The 19,265-nt window shown below is 47.8% G+C and overlaps 1 protein-coding gene across 31 annotated transcripts in view; it reads left to right on the plus strand.

The window, feature by feature from the left end:
• PLEKHA6 (pleckstrin homology domain containing A6) overlaps nucleotides 1–19,265 on the plus strand; it is a 133,239-nt gene that overhangs the window by 67,144 nt on the left and 46,830 nt on the right. Inside the window, exon 1 of one of the 31 annotated variants that reach the window (XM_088801770.1) lies at nucleotides 8,747–8,899. The exons of 25 other annotated variants lie outside the window; for them this stretch is intronic. Coding sequence is in view for 2 of the 6 variants with exons in the window: in XM_088801750.1 (XP_088657876.1) it covers nucleotides 18,788–18,879 (92 nt within the window). In the remaining 4 variants the exon portion in view is untranslated. Of the gene's footprint in view, nucleotides 1–8,746; nucleotides 8,900–8,928; nucleotides 8,985–17,564; nucleotides 18,880–19,265 lie in introns of those variants that run through there. 5 more of the 31 variants (XM_088801763.1, XM_088801761.1, XM_088801771.1 and 2 more) reach the window with 5 other exon arrangements.

The following is a 19,265-nucleotide window of genomic DNA, read 5'->3' on the forward strand; positions in this document are numbered from 1 at the left end:
CGCAAGATTGTATTGTTCCACTGGATACTGGGGAGTCAATATGCAAAAGCTCATCACTGTTTCTGAATTCAGTCATTCATAATGTAATTGAATTTGTTTCCCCTGATTCCGTCTTGGGCTCCTGAGGGCTACCAGGCCCACTGTCCTGTTTAGGTTAGGATCCAATCAGTGACTATGGAATCGTCCCCTTGCATGAGAAGACAGGGGTTTGAGTTGGCTGCTGCCTTCATCCGAACAAACCCCAGAGAAGAGAACAGACAAATTGAAGGGTCAGGTTTTATAATCTCTTCATGGTGCTCTACCCCTTTTTTCTGTATACCTTTTTCAGGCCTATTCCACTCACTGTAGTGGCAGACATGGAGCCGAAGTCCTGGGGCTGGAAGGAGGGGTGGGGAGGCAGGCCCCATTTGGCTCTGTTATGTGCCGGGTGTGTGGGAGGGGAATGGAGAACGGAGCACTTCCCTCTGATCTTGCCTGACTCCCCTGGAGCCTGGAAGGTGGGGGTGTCTCTGAGTGGAGGGAAGGGAGGATGTGCACAGGCCCAGGAGCCCAGCTATTTCTGTAACACAGAACACATCTGCAGCCAGCCACAGAGAAGGTCAAATTCTGGGCGCAGGGCTGGAATGCAAGGGGCCAGGCGGCGGTGGTGGTGGCGGTGGTGGGGAGCTGCGATTTCACCCCTTCTGGCAGATTGGAGGGCCCCTATAATGGCCTTTCGGGAAGGCGGGGCTACGCACAGCAAAGTGCATGGTGTGGGCAGGGATTGGGCCCTGGTGGTGATGGTCATGGTGTCGCTCATTGGAGGGGGCTTGGGGAGTGGTGCAAAAGCCAAACATCCATTGCACTGAGCGGGGAGGAATTGAATTCCAAGTTGTGGGGGCTCTAATTCGTGTTCTCTGCCATCAAGACAAATCAGGTCAGGCAAAGCACTGTTTGAGGGGAAAGAGAAATAGTGCTGAGGCAGGGGCAAGGGGGCCCAGACACATGCAGGTGTGTAAGTGTGCACCGGTGTTCAGGGACACCAACAGGCGTGGGGGCTAGCTCACTGTGAAGCAATGCAGCTTAGCTTAAGGCTCCTTCACCTGCACCGCCCCTTCCAAGGCCCTATGTGATTTATATTTGTAATCTTTTTTCTTAATGAGGTTCCCCCCAAATTGTATAAGGTGCAGGCCCCACAAAGCCTGGCTCTGTGCCTGCATCCACAAGTCCCAGCATCCACTCACCTTCCCTCTGTCCCTCACTGCCACTTTCTCACAGTCCTTTCCTCTATACACACTCCCCTGGTACCTTCTGTGTCATGACTGTGTGTGGTTTGGGGCATCTTGAGTTTCTGTTTATAGTTAGAAAATTGTTCTGCTCCAGCTCCGCCTTTGTCACAGAAGGACCATCTTGGCTAAGTCTGACTGCCGCTTGACCTTTGACCATCCTGCCCTTGGCCTACCCCTCTTCAGTACCCTACAACATAATCTGCTGGGGGTTTTTCCTTCTCGTACTTTTGGGTCCTCCCCAGATGAATCCAAACCTCTAAAATGGGCAGAGGCCTCCAGGTGGGAAATTAGCCTTCGAGAGGGGCTTTCCTGAAGAACCTGCACTACTCAGGACTCAGTGGCCCCTTTTGTGCTGTCATTCACTTTAGGGGCAAGGTGAGTCTCTGTCTCATGTCCAGTGGGCCCCAAGGGGCAAGTACTTGCCCGCGTTATACAACTGGGTGGGTGCAGCGTAAGCACTAGAACGTCGGTCTTCTCAGTTAACGCCCTCTGCCCAGCGATGCAACCCCTAGAACTGACTTACTTTTTAATTTCCAAGTGTGATGGCACACAGAAAAAAACAACTCCAGTTCAAACTGTGCTAGGGGCAGATCTCCCTCCTGCTTGAACTTCTCAGGTGCTGATTATTCTGGCTCCCCAGGAAAAGGAGGTGGGTGGTGGCTTAAACGCATTGCAAACTATGTTTAGGAATCTCAGTGCCATCTTGATGGACAACTTCTTTAGGAGCAATTATTAAACATCCATCTTCCCATGTCAAAATGCTGAGGGGTTTAATAGTCAATATCAGGACATTGCTTCCCTGTCCTGAGTGAACAGTCCAAGGCAGAGGCAGGCAGATAATAATTATTACTGGCATTTATTGAACATTTACTAGGCGCCAGTCCCTTAAAATCTCTACGTGCATCATCTCATTAAATCCTGTGCAAAACCCATGAAGCAGGTGCTTATATTATCCCTTTTTACAGATCGAGGAATGAAAGCACAGAAAGGTTAAATCACTCATCCAAACCCCTTAGGTAGTAACTGGTGGAGCCAGGATTTAAACTGGGGCAGTCTGACTCCTGAGCCAAAAATCTCAAGGCCAATGCAGATTCAATTCAGCAAAAATAAACCAAAAGATTAGCTTGTAGGATGATGCATGAGAAGGGAATTTCAAGTTGCACAACTAACATGAAGTGAGAAGAGAGCCGACTTTGGACTGTGTCCTGGGCTCTAATCCCACTTCTCGCACTTCCTAACTGTATAGCCTTGGGCTACTTCCCTGACCGCTCAGGTTTCTTCTCCATCAGTCCAGGACAGCAGCACCTATCTCTGGAGGTTAAGCAGAGAATTTGCTAGTCTCATGGCTTAGGTAGGTGTTAATTTCCTTTTCTTTCCTGTGCCAATTGTTAAGTTTTCCTGGGAGGGTGAGGAGTGATTTAGGAATTCAAGGTTAATTCTTGTTTCAGGAAAAAAAATGTCCAACCAGCCCTCCAATACCCAGTCTCTGACAAGAATTCTTGCCATCACCATTTCCTAATGTCCCCTCTTGGGACTTCCTGGGATAGGAGGAGAGAGTGCTGGAGAGAGAGGGGTACTTGGTTTATTGTAGCTCTCAGGCAGCTGTCACCCTCTGGGCTCTCTTCATCTTTTTCCCCCCTTTTAAAAACAAGGATATTCTTCTACATAACCACAGTACAATTAACAAATTCAGGAAACATAACATTGATACAATACTATTATCTAGTGTACAGTCCATATTTGAATTTCATGAGCTGCCTTATAATGTCATTAGAATCTAATCCAGGACCATGTCTCTGCTCCCCTTAAATGTGGAAGAGTTCTTCAGCGTTCCTTTGTTATTCATGCACTGAGGGGTTTTGATGAGTGCAGGACGTTCCCTGGTCCTTTCTGGGCCTTGTCCAGGCTCCCTGTCTCCCTGCCACTACCCCCGCCTCATCTCTGAGCAGAGCTGGCCAGGGTGAGGTGATGGAGGCACTCTCCCTAGGCTCAAATTTTAGGAGGGTGCCAAAAACTCAGTAACCAACATAACTTTTTCTCTGCCTCCGACATCGGACCATAAAAGAATGAAATGAGATAATGATGGGAGTGCTCTGTGAACTGTAAAGGGTTTTACTTGATATTTTCCCTTCTGTCATAAAGTAAATCCTTTATTTTTATAAAGACCATATTTAGGTCTGCCACATTATTTTAATGCAATATTTTAAAAAATCAAAGTCAGTGCAAAAATTTCATGCAGAGCAAAATATCAGTAAAGAGAATCAGTACCAGTGCCACTCAAAGCCATGTCGGAGTCACAGACAAAAGGGAAATTCAGTAATACTGATCCAGCTTTATTGAAAATATTTCATTCATCACAGATTTTTTTTTGCATTAATTTTCATTTCAAAAACAATTGCATTAAAATATCATTAATCTTGATTACTGAGTTTTTGGGTGCCCCTCACATTTTGTGCCCTCATGCCCTGCAGGGTGGCTTTTCTCCTCTCCCCATCGTCCTGTCCTTAGAACAGGGGGAGAAAGAGGTGGGGCTTCCAGCCAGCACTGTTCTTGCACCCTAGCCAGAGAGGAGGCGGCGGGAGGAGGAGGGACAGAGAGAACAGGAGGCAGAGGAGGGGTACAGAGGCTTGGAACCCAACCGAGTCTCTGGCCTGGAGCCCTCTAACAGCCTCCAGCTGCTTCCACACCCACCAGACTTCCTGCCTTGGGAGTGGTGTTTGGTTGGATTTTTTCCCCCTCTTTTCTCATCAAATGTGTGATCGAGTCAGATCCTTGATCCCCTCATGTCTACCAGTCTTCCCTGTCCTACCACTGCAGCGTTCTCCGTAGTTGAACCTGTTCTGACCCTAGATCTGCCCTTGTTTTCATCCATCCTGGGATCCCCTTCCAGGTCGGTCACTGGCCGCTGGCCGAGAGCATCTGCCCAGTGCAGTCCCTGTTCCACATGGTTCTGAGACAGAGCAAGAGCTGAGGGACACAGGCGGGGTGTTAGCCAGTCTATGGGGGCAGGTCAAGTGTTAGCAGGAAAGAGTTCTGCACCAACCACAGGGTTCAGCCTTGCCTGCGATGTAGGAGCTGGGTTATCTTAGCCAAGACCCTTCACCTCGTTAATCTTCATGTTTTTGGTAAAACAAAACTGTTAATATTTTTTTCTGCCTGCCTCATAGAACCGTGAAAGAATGAAAGGAGGTAATGATGCAAGTGCCTGTGAACTGTGGGGTTTTACTTGATATCATGCCTTCTGTTGTAAAGCAAATAATCCTTTATTTTTTATAAAGGCCATATTCAGGTCTGCCACACTATTTGACCTAAATCCATGAGAAGAGTCCAGGCTGATTCAGGGTCCATGTCCATCCCCGTCTTTAACCAGCATTTCTGTCAGACTAAAACAAGTCACGAGGAAAAGCTGGAATCCCTTCCCACCCGCCACCCACTCACTCACATTTCATCACAGTATAAAACATAATGGGTGGGGCCCAAGAGTAGTTTTTTTTAGTTTCTCCACTGAAGACTTTTTTTCCTTTTTTAGCTTTATTGATGTATAATTGATTTATGATAAACTGTATATATTTAAAAGGTAAAACTTGATGTATTTTGTGAAACTATAGCCACAATTAAGATAATGCACATACGCGTATATCCATCAATCCCCCAAAGTTTCTTCCTGCGTCTTTGAAAGTCCTCCATGCACCTCATCCCCCTACAACCTCTGATCTGCTTTCTGCCAGTATAGATTAGTTTGCATTTTTAAAGAATTTTGTATAATGGAATCACACTTTTTTGAGGAGAGGGCACTGGCTTCTTTTGCTCAGCATAATTATTTTGAGATGCATCTATGTTGTGTAGATCAATAATTCACTTTATTGTGGAGGCAGCTTCTGTCATATGGATGTGACACATACATTGGTGTCCATGGATATCCAGGTGTTTGCAATTTGGGGTCCTTTTCTTCCTTTTTATTTTTTTAATTCTCAAGCTTAGATTTTTTTTTTTTTTTTTGTAAAAACTTTTATTATTTATTTTAAGTGTGTTTTTCCAGGACCTATCAGCTCCAAGTCAAGTCAATTTAGTTGTGTAAGGCACAGCTCACAGTGGCCCATGTGGGGATCGAACCGGCAACCTTGTTGTTAAGAGCACTGTCCTCTAACCAACTGAGCTAATTGGCCACCCCTGCAGTTTGGGGGTCTTACAAAGCAGTTGCGATGAACATTTGTGTACAAATCTCTGTGTGGACGTGTTCTTTCATTTCTTTTGGGTAAATACCTAAGCGAATCAATGGGTTGTTTGGTAACTACGTATATGTTTAACTTTTTAAGAAACTACCAAATTTTCCAAAGCAGATGTCCTATTTCCATTCTCGCCAGCAGGGTCTGAGTTCCAGGTCATCGACATTGGTATGTCACACTTGGTATGGTTAGCCTCATTTTAGCTATTTTGGTAGGTGTGTGTAGTGTTACCTCATTTGTATTTGTGTTTGCCTAATGGCCAGTGATGTTGAGTATCTTTTCATGCACTTATTTAACATCGTCTGTCTTCTTTGGCGGGTGTCTGTTTAAATCTTTTACCGTTTTGTTTGTTTTTTACTGTGTTGTTTGCCATCTTAATATTAAGTTGTAAGAGTTCTTTATATGTGCTAGCTAAAAGTCTTATGTCAGTTACATGTTTTGCAAATCTTTTCTCTCAGTTTATGGCTTACCTTTCTTTTTTGTTAAAGCATCCTTTGAAGAGCAAAGTTTTTTATTTTTATTTATTTTCCCCCCCTTTCTTACGCCTTCCCCCCACCCCCCACTCCATTCAAGCCGTTGTTTCTCAGTCTAGTTGTGTAGGACACAGCAACCTGGCCCATGCTGGTGTTATGAGCCTTGTGCTCCCCCCTCCACCCTCGGCTGAGGCAGTCAGTCGTCCATCAGCTGCTCACGGCAGCTCATGCCAACCTCCGGCTGCTCTCGGCGGCCCAGCTCCAGGGAGAGCTGTTGTTCACTATCTTAGCTGTAGAAGGTGCAGCTCACTGGCCCATGTGGGAATCGAACAGGTGACCTCGGCGTAGCACAGCGCTGCAACCACCTGAGCCACCGGGCCGGCCCCAAGTTTTTTATTTTGATGAGGTTCAGTTTATTACTTTTTCTTTATTGTTGGTACATTTCCGGCTCCAAGTTTTTTATTTTGATGAGGTTTAGTTTATTACTTTTTCTTTATTGTTGGTACATATGTAAGAAATCTTTGCCAAATGCAGAGTCACTCTATTTCTCCTGTGTTTTCTTCAGAAATCTTGCAGTTTTAGTTCTTACATTTAGGTCTTAAACCATTTTGAGTTAATTTTTTAATGTTATCGGGTCAAGGGTTTTTTGGTTTTTTTGGTACGTGGATCTCCCGTTTTTCCAGCATCATGTATTGAAAAGGCTGTCATTCCCCCACTGAACTGCCTTTCTACCTTTGTTGAATATCAGTTGAAAATGCAGTGTTTATTGCTGGATTCTTCTGTTCCATTTATCTAAACATTTACCTTTAAGCTGACACCACATTGTCTTGATTACTGTAGCTTTATAATAAGTCTTGAAGTCAGGTAGTCTGCCTTCCAGCTTTGTTCTTCTTTTTCAAAGTTGTGTTTATTCTAGATCCTTTGAATTTCCACATGAATTTCAGAATCGGCTTGTCAATTTTTACTAAAAATCTGCTTGGATTTGGTTTGGGATTATGATAAATCCATAGAAAAATATGGAGAAATTGATATCTCACCAATATTGAGTCTTCTAGTCCGTGCAAACTATAGCTCTCCCTTTATTTGAATTCTATTTAATTTCTCTCAGCAATGTTTTATAGTTTTTAGTGTATAGATCTTGCATATCTTTTGTAAAATTTATTCCTAAGTATTTCATATTTTTACGCTATTGTGATATTTTAAATTTTTAAAATTTTTCATTGTTTGCTACTAGTATATAGAGATACAAACGACTTTTTTTAATGTTGGCTTTGTATCCTGAGCCCCTTTTAAAAATTCAGTTTAACAGAACAGGAGCCTGTAAATACTGAGGTCTGTGGTATTTGCATGATGTGATAAGCATTTAAAATGGCACGTAAAACGTCAGCATCTTTCCCTGTTTTAAGTCAGTGAGTCATTCCATCAGCAGCCCTGCAGTCAGCCGTGGCTGCAAAGTGTGTGAGAGGAAGAGGTGGTAGGGTGAATCGCACCCTCCACAGGCAATGTCCCCCTAGGTTTTTGGGGTATCCTTGAGGGTGAATGAAGCAGGTGGCAATGCAGTGCAGCCCCTTTAAGAGACTAGGGCCAATCAGCCCTCAGGCCACTGGGAAGGCAGCCCAGGAGATAAGATAAGGCCCCTGGCTTGTTTAAGCCCGGATCCTGAGCCACGGTGGCTGGACTGCTGATAGGCAAACAGGAACCATCGGTGATAAGGAGGAAGTGCCAGTGACTAGACCCAGGCTGGTCGGAGGTGGAGCAGCCCCATCACCCACAAGCCCTGAAAGGAGAAGGGGGTATTAATTGTGGTGTGTAGAGTGAGGTCATTTGCATTTTCCTGTATATCCTGTCATATGTATGATCATGGTTTAAAATCTCTGCTAGCCTGCGCTTAAAGGCTTTATAGGTGGTAAATGTTCAATAAGTGTGTTTATTGAGCTCTTAATGCTCCCTCTACTGATATCTTTATGCTCTAGTGAGATGTTCTGTTACAGGGTTTTGAGACCACCTGATTTCTTGCTCAAACTAGAAAAATCTTGGCAAGGATTTACTCTGAGCCTGGAGCTGCTCGTTCGTACATATCTGCGTAGATTTGCATGTGTCCTACATGTAGATACTTTTATGCTGGGTTTAGATTTCTCCAAATCAGCTGTCTATTTTTAAATGGATAAAGAGGGGATCTGTCTCTACTCATTCCTGCCCACCTTTCATCTGCATCCTACAAAGAGGCAAAAAAGATTTCTGCTACTTTGAAATACGAAGAAGACCGACCACCTGTGGCCACATAGTTTTTGCAGACACAAGCAATCCTTTGCCTGTCAAGGTGTTTCCTTTCTTCTTTCCATTACAATTTCTAGTTCCATGCTCCAAACTCCTGAATGAGGTGGGCAGTTATTACGGCAAAGCAACCCTCTAGTTAAACAGCCAGGAGCTGAAATTGCTTAGACGCCGTCAAGGATTGTGCACTGGACCTCCACAGAGCAGCTAGAGGCCCTTACACTGACACGAAGCCGCCTTCCCACTGCTGCTCGTCCCCAGGCTGGAGATGCTATGACTACCTTTGTTCTCCCTCCTCCAGGAATAAATAAAAATATCATCCCCTCCCCCAGATCCCAGCTCCTCTATTGGCCCACAAGGCAAATATTTCATAATGTGGGTTCATCCAATTGGGCATCGTGCCAGAGTCAAGCGCCTCAGGTTGTGAGTGTGCTCCAATCAGGCAGGGCGGCCAGGGTGGGACTAGAGGGCTCCCTCTGTACATGGGAGCCAGGGCTTTACTCAGGTGCATGGCGTCAAAGTGGGAGTCGCCGCTTCCTCAGGGCTGAGAAGAGGGGACACGGCAATCTGTCAGCCAGCTGGAGGCAGCCCAGCACTGAAGGGGTTAAGACCAGTCAGCATGTGTGGCTGTTAATGATTGCTACCCACCAGGGACCTGGTGAGTATTAAAGGGAAACCTTTTCCCTATTCCTGAGTGTGAAAGGAGTCAGGGTGAGAGCAGAGGGGACCACAGAAGAGCACAGGTAAGTGAGTGGTCGGTGATCTGTCCACTGCGTTTGTCTGGGTGGCTCTGGAACAGGTTAGGGGACGCTAGATATACCTATTCCATCAGCTAGAGTGGGCTAGTGGGCTTTTGTTACAACCAGATACAAATCCTCAGCCCGGGGCCAGAGGTCGGTATCATTTCTATTTATTAGAAGGAAACCTTCAGGATTGTTTCAATCCAAGGGGGTGAGCTACTCTACACAGAAGCCGGGGATACAAACCATTGTCTGTCCTGATGCAGAGACAATGCTTTTGTGTGCCCACCCTGTACACAAAGCTGCAGCCGCTGCTCTTCCTTCCTCTCTGAGCCATTGTCTCCAGAACTCTGGGCAGAAGCACCGTAGGCCTCTCTCGTGAGCTGATTTCCTGGGACCAGGCCACAGAAGGAAGGTGGAGAGAGCACAGCCAAAGGAGACTGGGATAACAGTGTCTTGCCTTTTTTCCTTTTCACTTATTTGTGGAGAGGTGGGGGGGGGGGTGCAGAGAGTTGTGGGGAAAACTCTTAACTCATCAAGAAGGTAAAGTTGTCATTTGGGAGCAAAACTGAAATCCAGGAAGAAAGAGAACCAATCTCTTGGGTTCAGGTGTTTGTTGTCCCCTTTCCTCAACTTCTCACTCAGGTCCCTCATTCCTGCGACCTCCAAAACACTTGTGCTCTGTGACCCGGCACCTTCTCATGACAGACTTGTGCAGGGAGTAGGGACAAGAGCTCCTTGGCTCTGTTGCAGGAGGTCGATCAGACTGACTTTTCTCAGCTAACGAAATCTGTGTGTGTGTGTGTGTGTGTGTGTGTGTGTGTGTGTACTCACACATGCACATGTGACAAAAAATGAGCCTGACTAGTCTCCAAAGCAGAAATGTTGATTACCCCTCTCAGCCAGGAGCCCTTTTGTCTTCTGTCTCTTTCTTGGGAGGAAAAAGGTTTGGTGACATAATGGTGATGGTAGGTGACCCTGGAGGGGCCTGTTGGGTAGGAACAAAGTGCTCCCTATGACAGTCTTGAAGGCACACTTGAGAGAGAAGGCAAGCTCATCCAGGTGGCATTCTGTGATGGTGCTTCCTCTGGCTGGGCTGCCCTCAGGCAAACAGAAACCAGGCGCAGTAAGAGGGAGGTGCCAGCCCCGAGAGCCAACGCAAGGCAGGAGCAAAACAGCCCAGTTTCTGGGCATGTGAGCCAAGGAGGAGTGGGAGGTAGACAGGGAGAGCAGTGGGGCCGCTTGCCGTGCTCTGCCTTGTGTTCAGAGTTAGCCATAAATGTGACCAGATACCTCCGTCCTCACTCCTAGGAAAAGCACGCAGGAATCACTACTCTCAGGCAGCGTGGACTTCATGGAAGGGCTTGGGGCACTGTTCTGCTGTCACCATCCTGAAATTCTCAGTTTGGAAGGGGCCCTGCATTTTTACTTTACACTGGGCCTTGTGAATTATGTAGCCCGTGCTATTCCCAGGCCCAGCCAGAAGTTGCAGCAGCAGGATAGTTGTTCATGAGCTCCAACAGGTGTAGGCAGACACACCTGTTACTCACGTGTCCCTTTCCAAGACTGGCTTCTGTCCTGGCTGGGACCAGCAGAGCACCCCTTTCCCTTTCCTCTCTCTGCTGGCCTCCCAAAGCATTCTGTACCTTCTTGTCACGGCTTCCCTGCCCAGTCTTCCTTCAAGGCGACTGCATGGCCGAGGGACAGGGGAGGAAGCAGCGTGTCGCTTACCGATTCCCTTCCTTCCTCCCCCACCCGCTTTCCTTTCCTTCCCTGGCCGCCTCCTTTCCTCATCTGGACTTGAGGCTGGGGTCTAGGCCTGGAGCACCTCTTCCATTTCTCTGAGCTCTTCCCTCCTCTCTAAGCCGTGGTTGTCAGTGGGCACACTGGCACCTACTTTGTGTGCCATTTGTTAGCACAGGCTCCATCCAGGTCAGGGTGGAGGCTGGGGTGGGGACAGGACAGGTGCGGGGGATGGTAGACTCCTAAGCCCACTGTCCTTGGTGGCAGCTTCTCTCTCTTCCCCCTGTGCTGGCTCTACTTGCTCTGGACCAAAAGACCTTGCACACCACCTCTTTCCTCTTCTTCCCTCTAGCCTCAGATGGAAGTTCGCCAATCCAAGAAGGAAAGGAAGGCAGGAGGGAGGAACACGTCCCCTGTGTCTCTAGACTGTCTCCCAAACTCTTTCCCCTTTTCCCACTCTTCTCTCCCCACCTCCTTGAGCTGCACTACAATCTTTCCCAAATGCCTCCCGTCCCCGCCTGCCCCCAGGAGGGCTGTGGATAACAGTATTTTCAAACCCCAGAAGAGGTCTTAATACATATATTTAAAAATGATGGATTATCCAAATTAATTCTGATTGGACATTGAAGTGGATCGTTTGGTTTTAGATTTTTAACTTTTTTGCTATTGTTGTTGACAGCAGAGTTCCATTTCTTTTTGGTTTAGCTGAGGACTATAAGGGTGCTTGTATTCCCTGAGGACACTGAGCACATAGCTGATGGAAGGACAAACTGGTTTGGAGCAAGGTATTTCATAAAACACAAAAATATTGGAACTGGAAGGTGGCTTAGAAAACAAACATCTTGCTCAGCCCTGTCTTAGAGGCTGTTCTACATGGAATGTGCTACAATTGCTCTGTCCAGTATGGTAGCCACTGCAGCTATTGAAATGTAGCTGGCGTGACTGAGGAACTGGAATTTTATTTTTATTTAATTCTAATGAATTAATTGTAAATAGCTACATATGACTAATAGCTACTAAATTGGATGGCACAGATTTGGGACGGTGCTACTTGTTTTATTTTATTCCTTTATTAATGATTATAACATCACCCATTTACTGAGCAACTGTTATGTGCCAAGCATTCTCCAAGATGCTTTAAATATATGATCTTGTTCAATCCTCCCAGCAACTCTGGTAGCACTCCATGTCACAAATGTGGAAACTGAGACCCCGAAAGGGAAAAGGCAAGTACTGGGGAGCCATAGAGACTTCTCCTTCGGTCCATTCTTTGTCTTCATCAGACAGCTTTCTTCCAAAGTTCTCCTAAGTCCTTTCCCTTCCAGACCTCTGTTCCGCTCTGGGATGTCAGGGGAGGTCATGATGATTGTCTTCCATCCCCAGAGGTGGACGACAGCAAGGATTCTCCCCAGGCGTAGCTGTTTTCTGGCTGGTTCCACTGGTGGCCCTTGTCCCCAAGCTCCTTTTGGATCCTCCCTACAGCAGACAGCAATCCAGGACATTCTTCTGCCCTTGGAGACATTGGCAAGCTCCCCAAGTATATGGGAAGTTCCAGACTTCCCAGTCCTGACGAAGGAGGGGTTCATAACTTCCCACAATCCACATGTGTCCCTGCTTGCTCGTTACTCCCAGTCTAGGAGGGAGTCCCCAGACTTATGCCCACGGGGCTTATAAGTGAGAGGGTCTGTGGCTTTCATCCCTGTGTCCTTGCAGCAGGCTATGGAGCTGGAATCACCCTGAATCATGCAGCTCTTCCTCTTCTTTCCTAGAGACAAGGAGCTCAGCTTGGGCATGTAGATGGGACTGGGGACAGTGAAGGAGATGGGAACTTGGTCTTGTCTCTCCTGTCACTATAGCTGGGGCAGTGGACCTCAGCTTCCCTGACTCTGAAATGAGCTTTGCCTTCCTCCCAGTGCAAGGACCAGAGACCATGTATGTGAGTTCGGTTTATCCGTTAGTTCCATACCCCTGATGGCACCATCACCTTTCTTCCTCAGCTGTTTATCTGAGTCTGGTGGGAAATTTATGTTGTTTCCTGAACAAGACATCACTTATTACCATTATTTCATTCTTAAAACGAGGAGACTAAGGCACAGAAGAGCTTGACCCTTGCAAATTGCCAGATTAGGAACCAAGAAATCATTTGTAGCTTTTGAGGGTGTGAAAGGAGGGACAACAGCCCAGCTTCATACAAGCACTTACGTTGTAAAATTCCTTCCTGTGGGGTGGGGTTACTGCTCTCTGTGGGACACCAGACCCAAATTTGCTGAGCTAGGAATGAAAAGAGCTGGTTCCAGTGACCTTCCACAGGCTGGAAGTGTGGACAGCTGGGCTGCCTCAGCTTCTGAAGGGTAGGGGGTTGGGATTGGGCTCAGAGCTGGGGGAGGAGGGGTAATTAATTATTGCCCTGCCCCACTATCTCTTGGGACTCTTTCGCCATTGCTGACTGTCAAGAGAAAGCAACTTGGAGGCTGAGGTGAGGGGGCTGGGGCCTTCTTCCCCTTTCTTTCTGGCTTAGCTGGGGGCCACTCGGGAAGGTTGAGAAAAGGAAAATATGGAGCTGGAGCCCTAGGCAGCCTCTTTTTCTCCTTCTTTCATTTCCCTTTCCTCTTAGCAGGGAACAAAACAGCAGGAGGATGGGGTGTGAGGAGCCCCAGGAAGCTGGGTTGGCCCAGTTCTCCAGGTTGGGCCAGGGTGTGAGGGGGAAATGCCTCCATCCTGCCCATAACAACCTCTGGGCCCCAGAACCACTGTTCTTAACACTTGAAGGGATGTCCTAGGAATGACATTCACCAATTTATCCACCAGGAAGGACACTGGTCTGGACTCCTGGAGGGCCCTGTGGTGTCTCTGGATCACAGAGGATGGGGAGGGCCTCGGCACTGGCCAGGGAAGGGGGTGGGGGCACTCAAGAGGCCGGCCTGGCAGAGCAGCTCTTTACCGTCCCATAAGGAAGAAGTTCCCCGTTTTCGTAACTGACATGGCTGGGCTGAATACCCATTCTGGTGATCTTCATTTCTCAGAATACAAATGGAATTCGTAAAATAATCGGCTTAAAGATAAGATAGTCCACGCCAGGGAGAAGATGAGCATGAGGATTCTCCATGAAGTTCCTTGAGAGAGATTTCTATTCCCCCCGTCCACATACATTCCCATGCACACGTTTACACATATGCACATATGCATACACACTACATACATAAATACACATATTACACAGACACACATTTATACACAGACATATACACACAGACATACACTACACATACATATTACACATGTACACGTACACATTGCACACAATAGATATACAATTGGCACACATCACACATAACAATATACATATATATACACATACACACTATACAAAGACTATACACATACATATCACACATGTACACATGTATACACATGGACATGTACACACATAGACACACTGCACACACATCACATACACATGGACACACACATTTACACACATACACAAATAGACACACTCACATGTCAGTACACACACACATACATATACCACTACACACACATACACACATTTATACACACATATACAGACAGTTAGATACACACACACACACACACACACACACACACACACACAGTGAGCCGTTACCTTGACTAAAGAGTACATAGGTCCTCCCAGGCTTCCTCCCTTCTAGTCTAGGAATAAAAGGGGCCTAGAGGCGCAGGGCAGGGGCTCGGAGATAACACAGTGAGACGGAAGGATATCCATATAGGATGGAAAGCAGGAAACCTGGATCTGGCCTCTGAGTTTTGCTTTCCATCCCATGGCTCAAGAGCCAGCTCTTCTGCTTTCCATCTGATGTGGGGCCCCGGCTCAGGGTGACCTTCCCCAGGATTCCATAACTGGCCCTCATGGGTAAGGAAATGTGTTTTGGCCCTGGGGGCGGAGGTGTGTGTGTGAAGACAGGCAGAGTCAGGCAGAAAAGCGAGCAGCATGAGTCTTACCTCCTACACACTCAGTCCAGAAGCCTAGCATTTTCAGGCAGTCAAGCTTGCCTGAGGGAGGATACCCTCCTTTTGCCATTTGGGAAATTACTGTGACGTGGGTGGCGCCAGGACAGAGAGGAGAGGAGAGCAAGTACAAGTGCACGGCTGGCAGCTGGAACCCCCACCCCCACCCCTGAGCCTGCAGAACTGGTGTTTTGATCTGTAGGCAGCAGATGGAAAGGAGACTGTATCTTTAGAGGTGCTTCTTCTCACATGCAAATACCTAGAGTTGCCACCATGGCCTAATTCACTAGGCCTCTTATCTGTGTGCAACAATAGTCGAACAGGGGGGCTCTGGCTGGGGGAGTGTATGTTCTTTTCCTAGGAATGACTGGGGGAGCTCCAGGAACCAGGCACATCAGGGTTGTTGGAAATGTAAACTGAGCTGGTTTTTAACTGGGACAGAATGCCTGAGCAGATAAAGTGCCTTGCAAATAATGATGAGATCCAGAGGGGGAGGCGGAGAGCAGGAGCCAAACTTCTCCCCTCCTCTGTTGGCAGCAGAAATCCTCCCTGGAGTGTGGACAGTCTTGGCTTGGAATTTGCTGGCTGGAAGGAAGTGGGAGGGGTGGTCCATAGGCAGCCCTCCTTCCCACTCACCTCGCTGTCCCCTCTCCATGTAATGAGCGGTAATGCCAGAAGCCAAAGCGTTCTCAGGATGGGGAAGCCTGGCCAGGGCGAAGTCTCTGTCAGCAGATTCTCAGGAGCTATGGAAATGAAGCAGCTTGGTGTACGGCAGATAACCAAGAGGGGCTCAGGGGTGGAAGGGTTGAGTGCCTTTCTCCACTTGTGTAATATTTATCACAGTGGGAGCTCTGGGTGCCCAGTGTGGGTGTGCGTGTGCATGTGTATGTGCACATGCAAATATGCACGTCTGCCGAGGGCCGGGAAGGTTGGATTTGCTGCTTTTGACTGCGTCCTGCCAGATATCACTTCAGACAGATGCTCATTCTCAGGGAGGATGTTTGGTGAGGAATCAGTACGTGGTTACTCTGCAGTGAGGCTATCTATCGCTAGGACTTAGAAGCTGAGAGTGTCTCTTGAACTGTAGAAAAGCCCCAACTAGATGGAGAGACAAATGCCTTGAAAGCAGAGAGGAGCTGCCCCTTTTCTTTGTCATTTATCAGTCTTGGCACTTCTGGAATGCCAGCCCCCTCCTGCCCTGCCCCATACACAGGCTTTTTACGCCTGACCTGACACCGTGGGATCTCGTTTTCTAGTTCCAGCACCTGGCATATTTCTTGATTTGTTTTTAAGCGAAATGATCATAACCATTATCTCTAATGCATAAAACATTTCACATTTTCAAAGTTTACAGCTATTATTCCATATAGAATTAGAAGGCTTCTCATTTGCACATGAGAAAACTAAGGGCCAAAGAAGTCAAATCAAAGTGCTAATTCATGTTGAATCTTGGACTGAAATCCTGGTCCTGCCGATTCTCTCTCCGCTGATGGCATTACCATTGGGGCCAACTTTGTAGGTACAGTGGACAAGGTGAACACCTAGTGAGCATCCCAGAAGTTTAGGAATGCGCCTGCCTCCATCCCTAATTCTCCTTTACTGCCTGAGAGTCTCCCTTTCCTTGGGTAGCATTTGAGAAGTTCATTTGGAGATGTATTCATAACCATTTGTCCTTGAGAAATGGTGGCCCTCTGACATCCCGAAAGAGAAGGAAGAAGAGAGAGTAAACCATTCACCTCTCCTTGTTTCCCTTCTTAAATATTCTGTACCAGATACGTTCTTCCTGGTGCCTAAACGAAAATGGCAACCTCCCACTCTATGCAATTTAGTGGCGAAGGAAAGAAAACCCAGCTAGGCATTCTGTGTGTGGTATGTGGACGTCGCCCTGAGGATTTCAGGGCTCTTGACAGGCAGGGCAAACCCTTGAGCCTTCATTCCTACTCCCTTGTGCTGTCTTCACTGGGCACTGGAGAAGTAATTTAACTTGCAACTTAAGCAAAGGCTGTGGGAGGCCCCTGAGCTCAGCTTGAAGGGAAAGGGGATATTTTTGCTTCTAGAGGAAGAAAACTCATTTTCCCATTGCACCTCCACCCCCTCCTCCTGTGCAGATGAGCTTAATTTTCTTCCCCTCCTAATGAAGATGGATCAAAGCCAAACTATATATTCAAGGGGGAGCCAGTCAGGGGAGCTGAGTGAGGGGGTGAGGGGATCGAAACAGCTACTCTCACCGAGAGGAAGTAATTAATTTTAAGAGAGAGCAGAGATAGGGAAGCCCTTGGTAATAGAATGTGAAACTCCAGATGCAGATGGCTAAAATTAAATCAGAACATGGAGAGTTTCTTTTGTCCGTTCAGTCACTCATTCATTCAACAAATATTTATTGAGCCCTACTATGCACAGGCAGAGACTCAAGTGTGCGTCAGAGGAGGGCACCGCTCTCCATGATAGCAGGGCTCGATAACTGGACTAGGGACAAGGAGAGTGTGGCATCTGGAAACTGAAGCCTCTTGTCACCAGGACAAAGAGTTTGCAAAAGTACCACTAAAGGTCTGAATGTATTGACATTTTTTTTGGATTTAGGATTAGTTGCTTACATATCAGCAGCTTTGACCCCAGCTATATCTGAGCAGTTTGCCTCATCATGGGTTAAATAATAATGATCTCCTTTTGCATTCACTGATTACATTGTTCTCTGCTGGAGTTCTGTCCTCCGTCCAAAAAATTAGATTAGCCCCTCCCTTTCAGTGTCTGTTGTGACATCACAGAATTGCCATAACAACAGACTATGATGTCAACAGAATGCCTGGCACTGCTAAAAGGAATCACGTTAGTCAGAAAGGAGTCTGTCATCCTAAGACAAAAATGGAATAATCTTGAAAGCCAGAAGAACTGAAATTTGGTATCAAAAAGAACATCTCTGCAGTATAAGGTAACAGTGGGTCTGGAGCCTTCTTTGCTAGAACACTTTACAAACAACCAAGGCACTTAATGTGATTGATTGGAGGGCCAGTGGGCTTGCCTGGAGGCAGGAGGATGGGAGAGATGACCTTCCGAGGCCCTGGCAGGCCAAGGACCCTAGGTCATGGACGACGTTAGGAGGGGACATTTGACCATCTTCGGTGTCTGGAGAGGTCAGGGGAATGAGTGACGATGCAGACCTCCTCGCCCTTGAGCAGACCTGACAGCTGCCAGCTGGAAATTATCATATTGCATCTGAGAAGATTTTAAGAAATAAACACACAGTGACCTCCTCTGAGCCCCATTTGCTGCCCTCTTCCTCACGAGCTTTGGGAGGAAGCTCTCCTTCCATTTCTCCTGAGCAAAGAAGCCAGTCCTTGCCACCAGCCCTGGCTCCACTACACCCGCACCCATGTGCTTGTCATGCTCCTCAGCAGCTGGGCACCGCGAGCAGAGGGCGAACAAGCTGGGGCTGGTCGAAAGGGAGCATGTAGGGGAACGAGGCAGAGGCGCTTCCCTCATTCTGCTCCTGTCCAGACAGAAGAAGGCTGGGCAGGCGGAGAGAGGAGAGAGGAGACTTAATTAACCTCAGCTTGCAGGCAGCGCGGCAGCATCAGTGTATCCGGAGCTTCATTTAACCTTGTGCCCGCGGGATCACAACTGTCTCTGGGAAGCAAGTTGATTTCAGCCCCAAGGCCCGTGTTGCAGGCTGGGAATCGGGAGGCAGGGAGGACTGTCTGTCTCCCCGCGGGTCGGCTGGCTGAGTTTCTGCCGTGCAGATAGGCGTGGAGCTCCAGACTCCTCCACCCGCCCAGCTGCTCTGTGTCCTTAGCACAGTGAGGTCGGACGACCTGGAAGTTGTACACCTGTTCCATGTACGCCTGTCTCTCCATCTCAGCATTTTCTCTTTGGGGACGTGGACTGGGAGGATTATCATCCCCTGCTCCTTTATTCGGCCTCCAGCACTCTGACTGGCTGAGTGCTGGGGAGCCACAGGCCCCCAGGGCTCCTCGGCACCCCTTCTCGCATGCTGGAGCCAGGAAGAGGGGGCACCAGCAGTGTCTGGAGCTCGACCAGGGCCCTGCGTGGGACCGGAGGACTTACTGCTCAGAGGGATGGTAGGAGCAGGGTGGCTGGCGGGTCCTCCTCGGCTGCCGAACAGAGCTGCCAAAACGATGTTGAAGTTTCGGGCCGATCGCCGGGTCAGGTAGGGATTTCTTCAGTGGACATAAGCCAAGCGAAGTGAGAGCAGGCGGTGTTGGCAGCTCCTTGGCTCTGGGGCTTCAGAGTAAGGGGCCTGCCTGCCCTAACCTGGAGGAGGAAGAATAGTTAGGTCAGTGGTTGCTGCATTGCAGTGCTTGTCAAGGGGAAGCTATTTTGAAATTGGTAGCGGCGGGATGGAGAGAGGACGTCATTTGTAGGGGTTGCTGGGTAGGAAAGGCTGGGGCAGGAAGAAATTCTCTGTGCCCTGAAAGATGTGTGCTGGCTGATAGCAGACTGCATATGATCTCTCTCTCTCTCTCTCTCTCTCTCTCTCTCTCTCTCTCTCTTACCCCCCCCCCCCCCAACGCATGTGCTCTGTGCCACTGTGAA

This window comes from Rhinolophus sinicus, chromosome 11 (genome assembly GCF_057876585.1).
Source record: "Rhinolophus sinicus isolate RSI-liver-muscle chromosome 11, RSI-T2T, whole genome shotgun sequence".
NCBI classification, from domain to species: domain Eukaryota; kingdom Metazoa; phylum Chordata; class Mammalia; order Chiroptera; family Rhinolophidae; genus Rhinolophus; species Rhinolophus sinicus.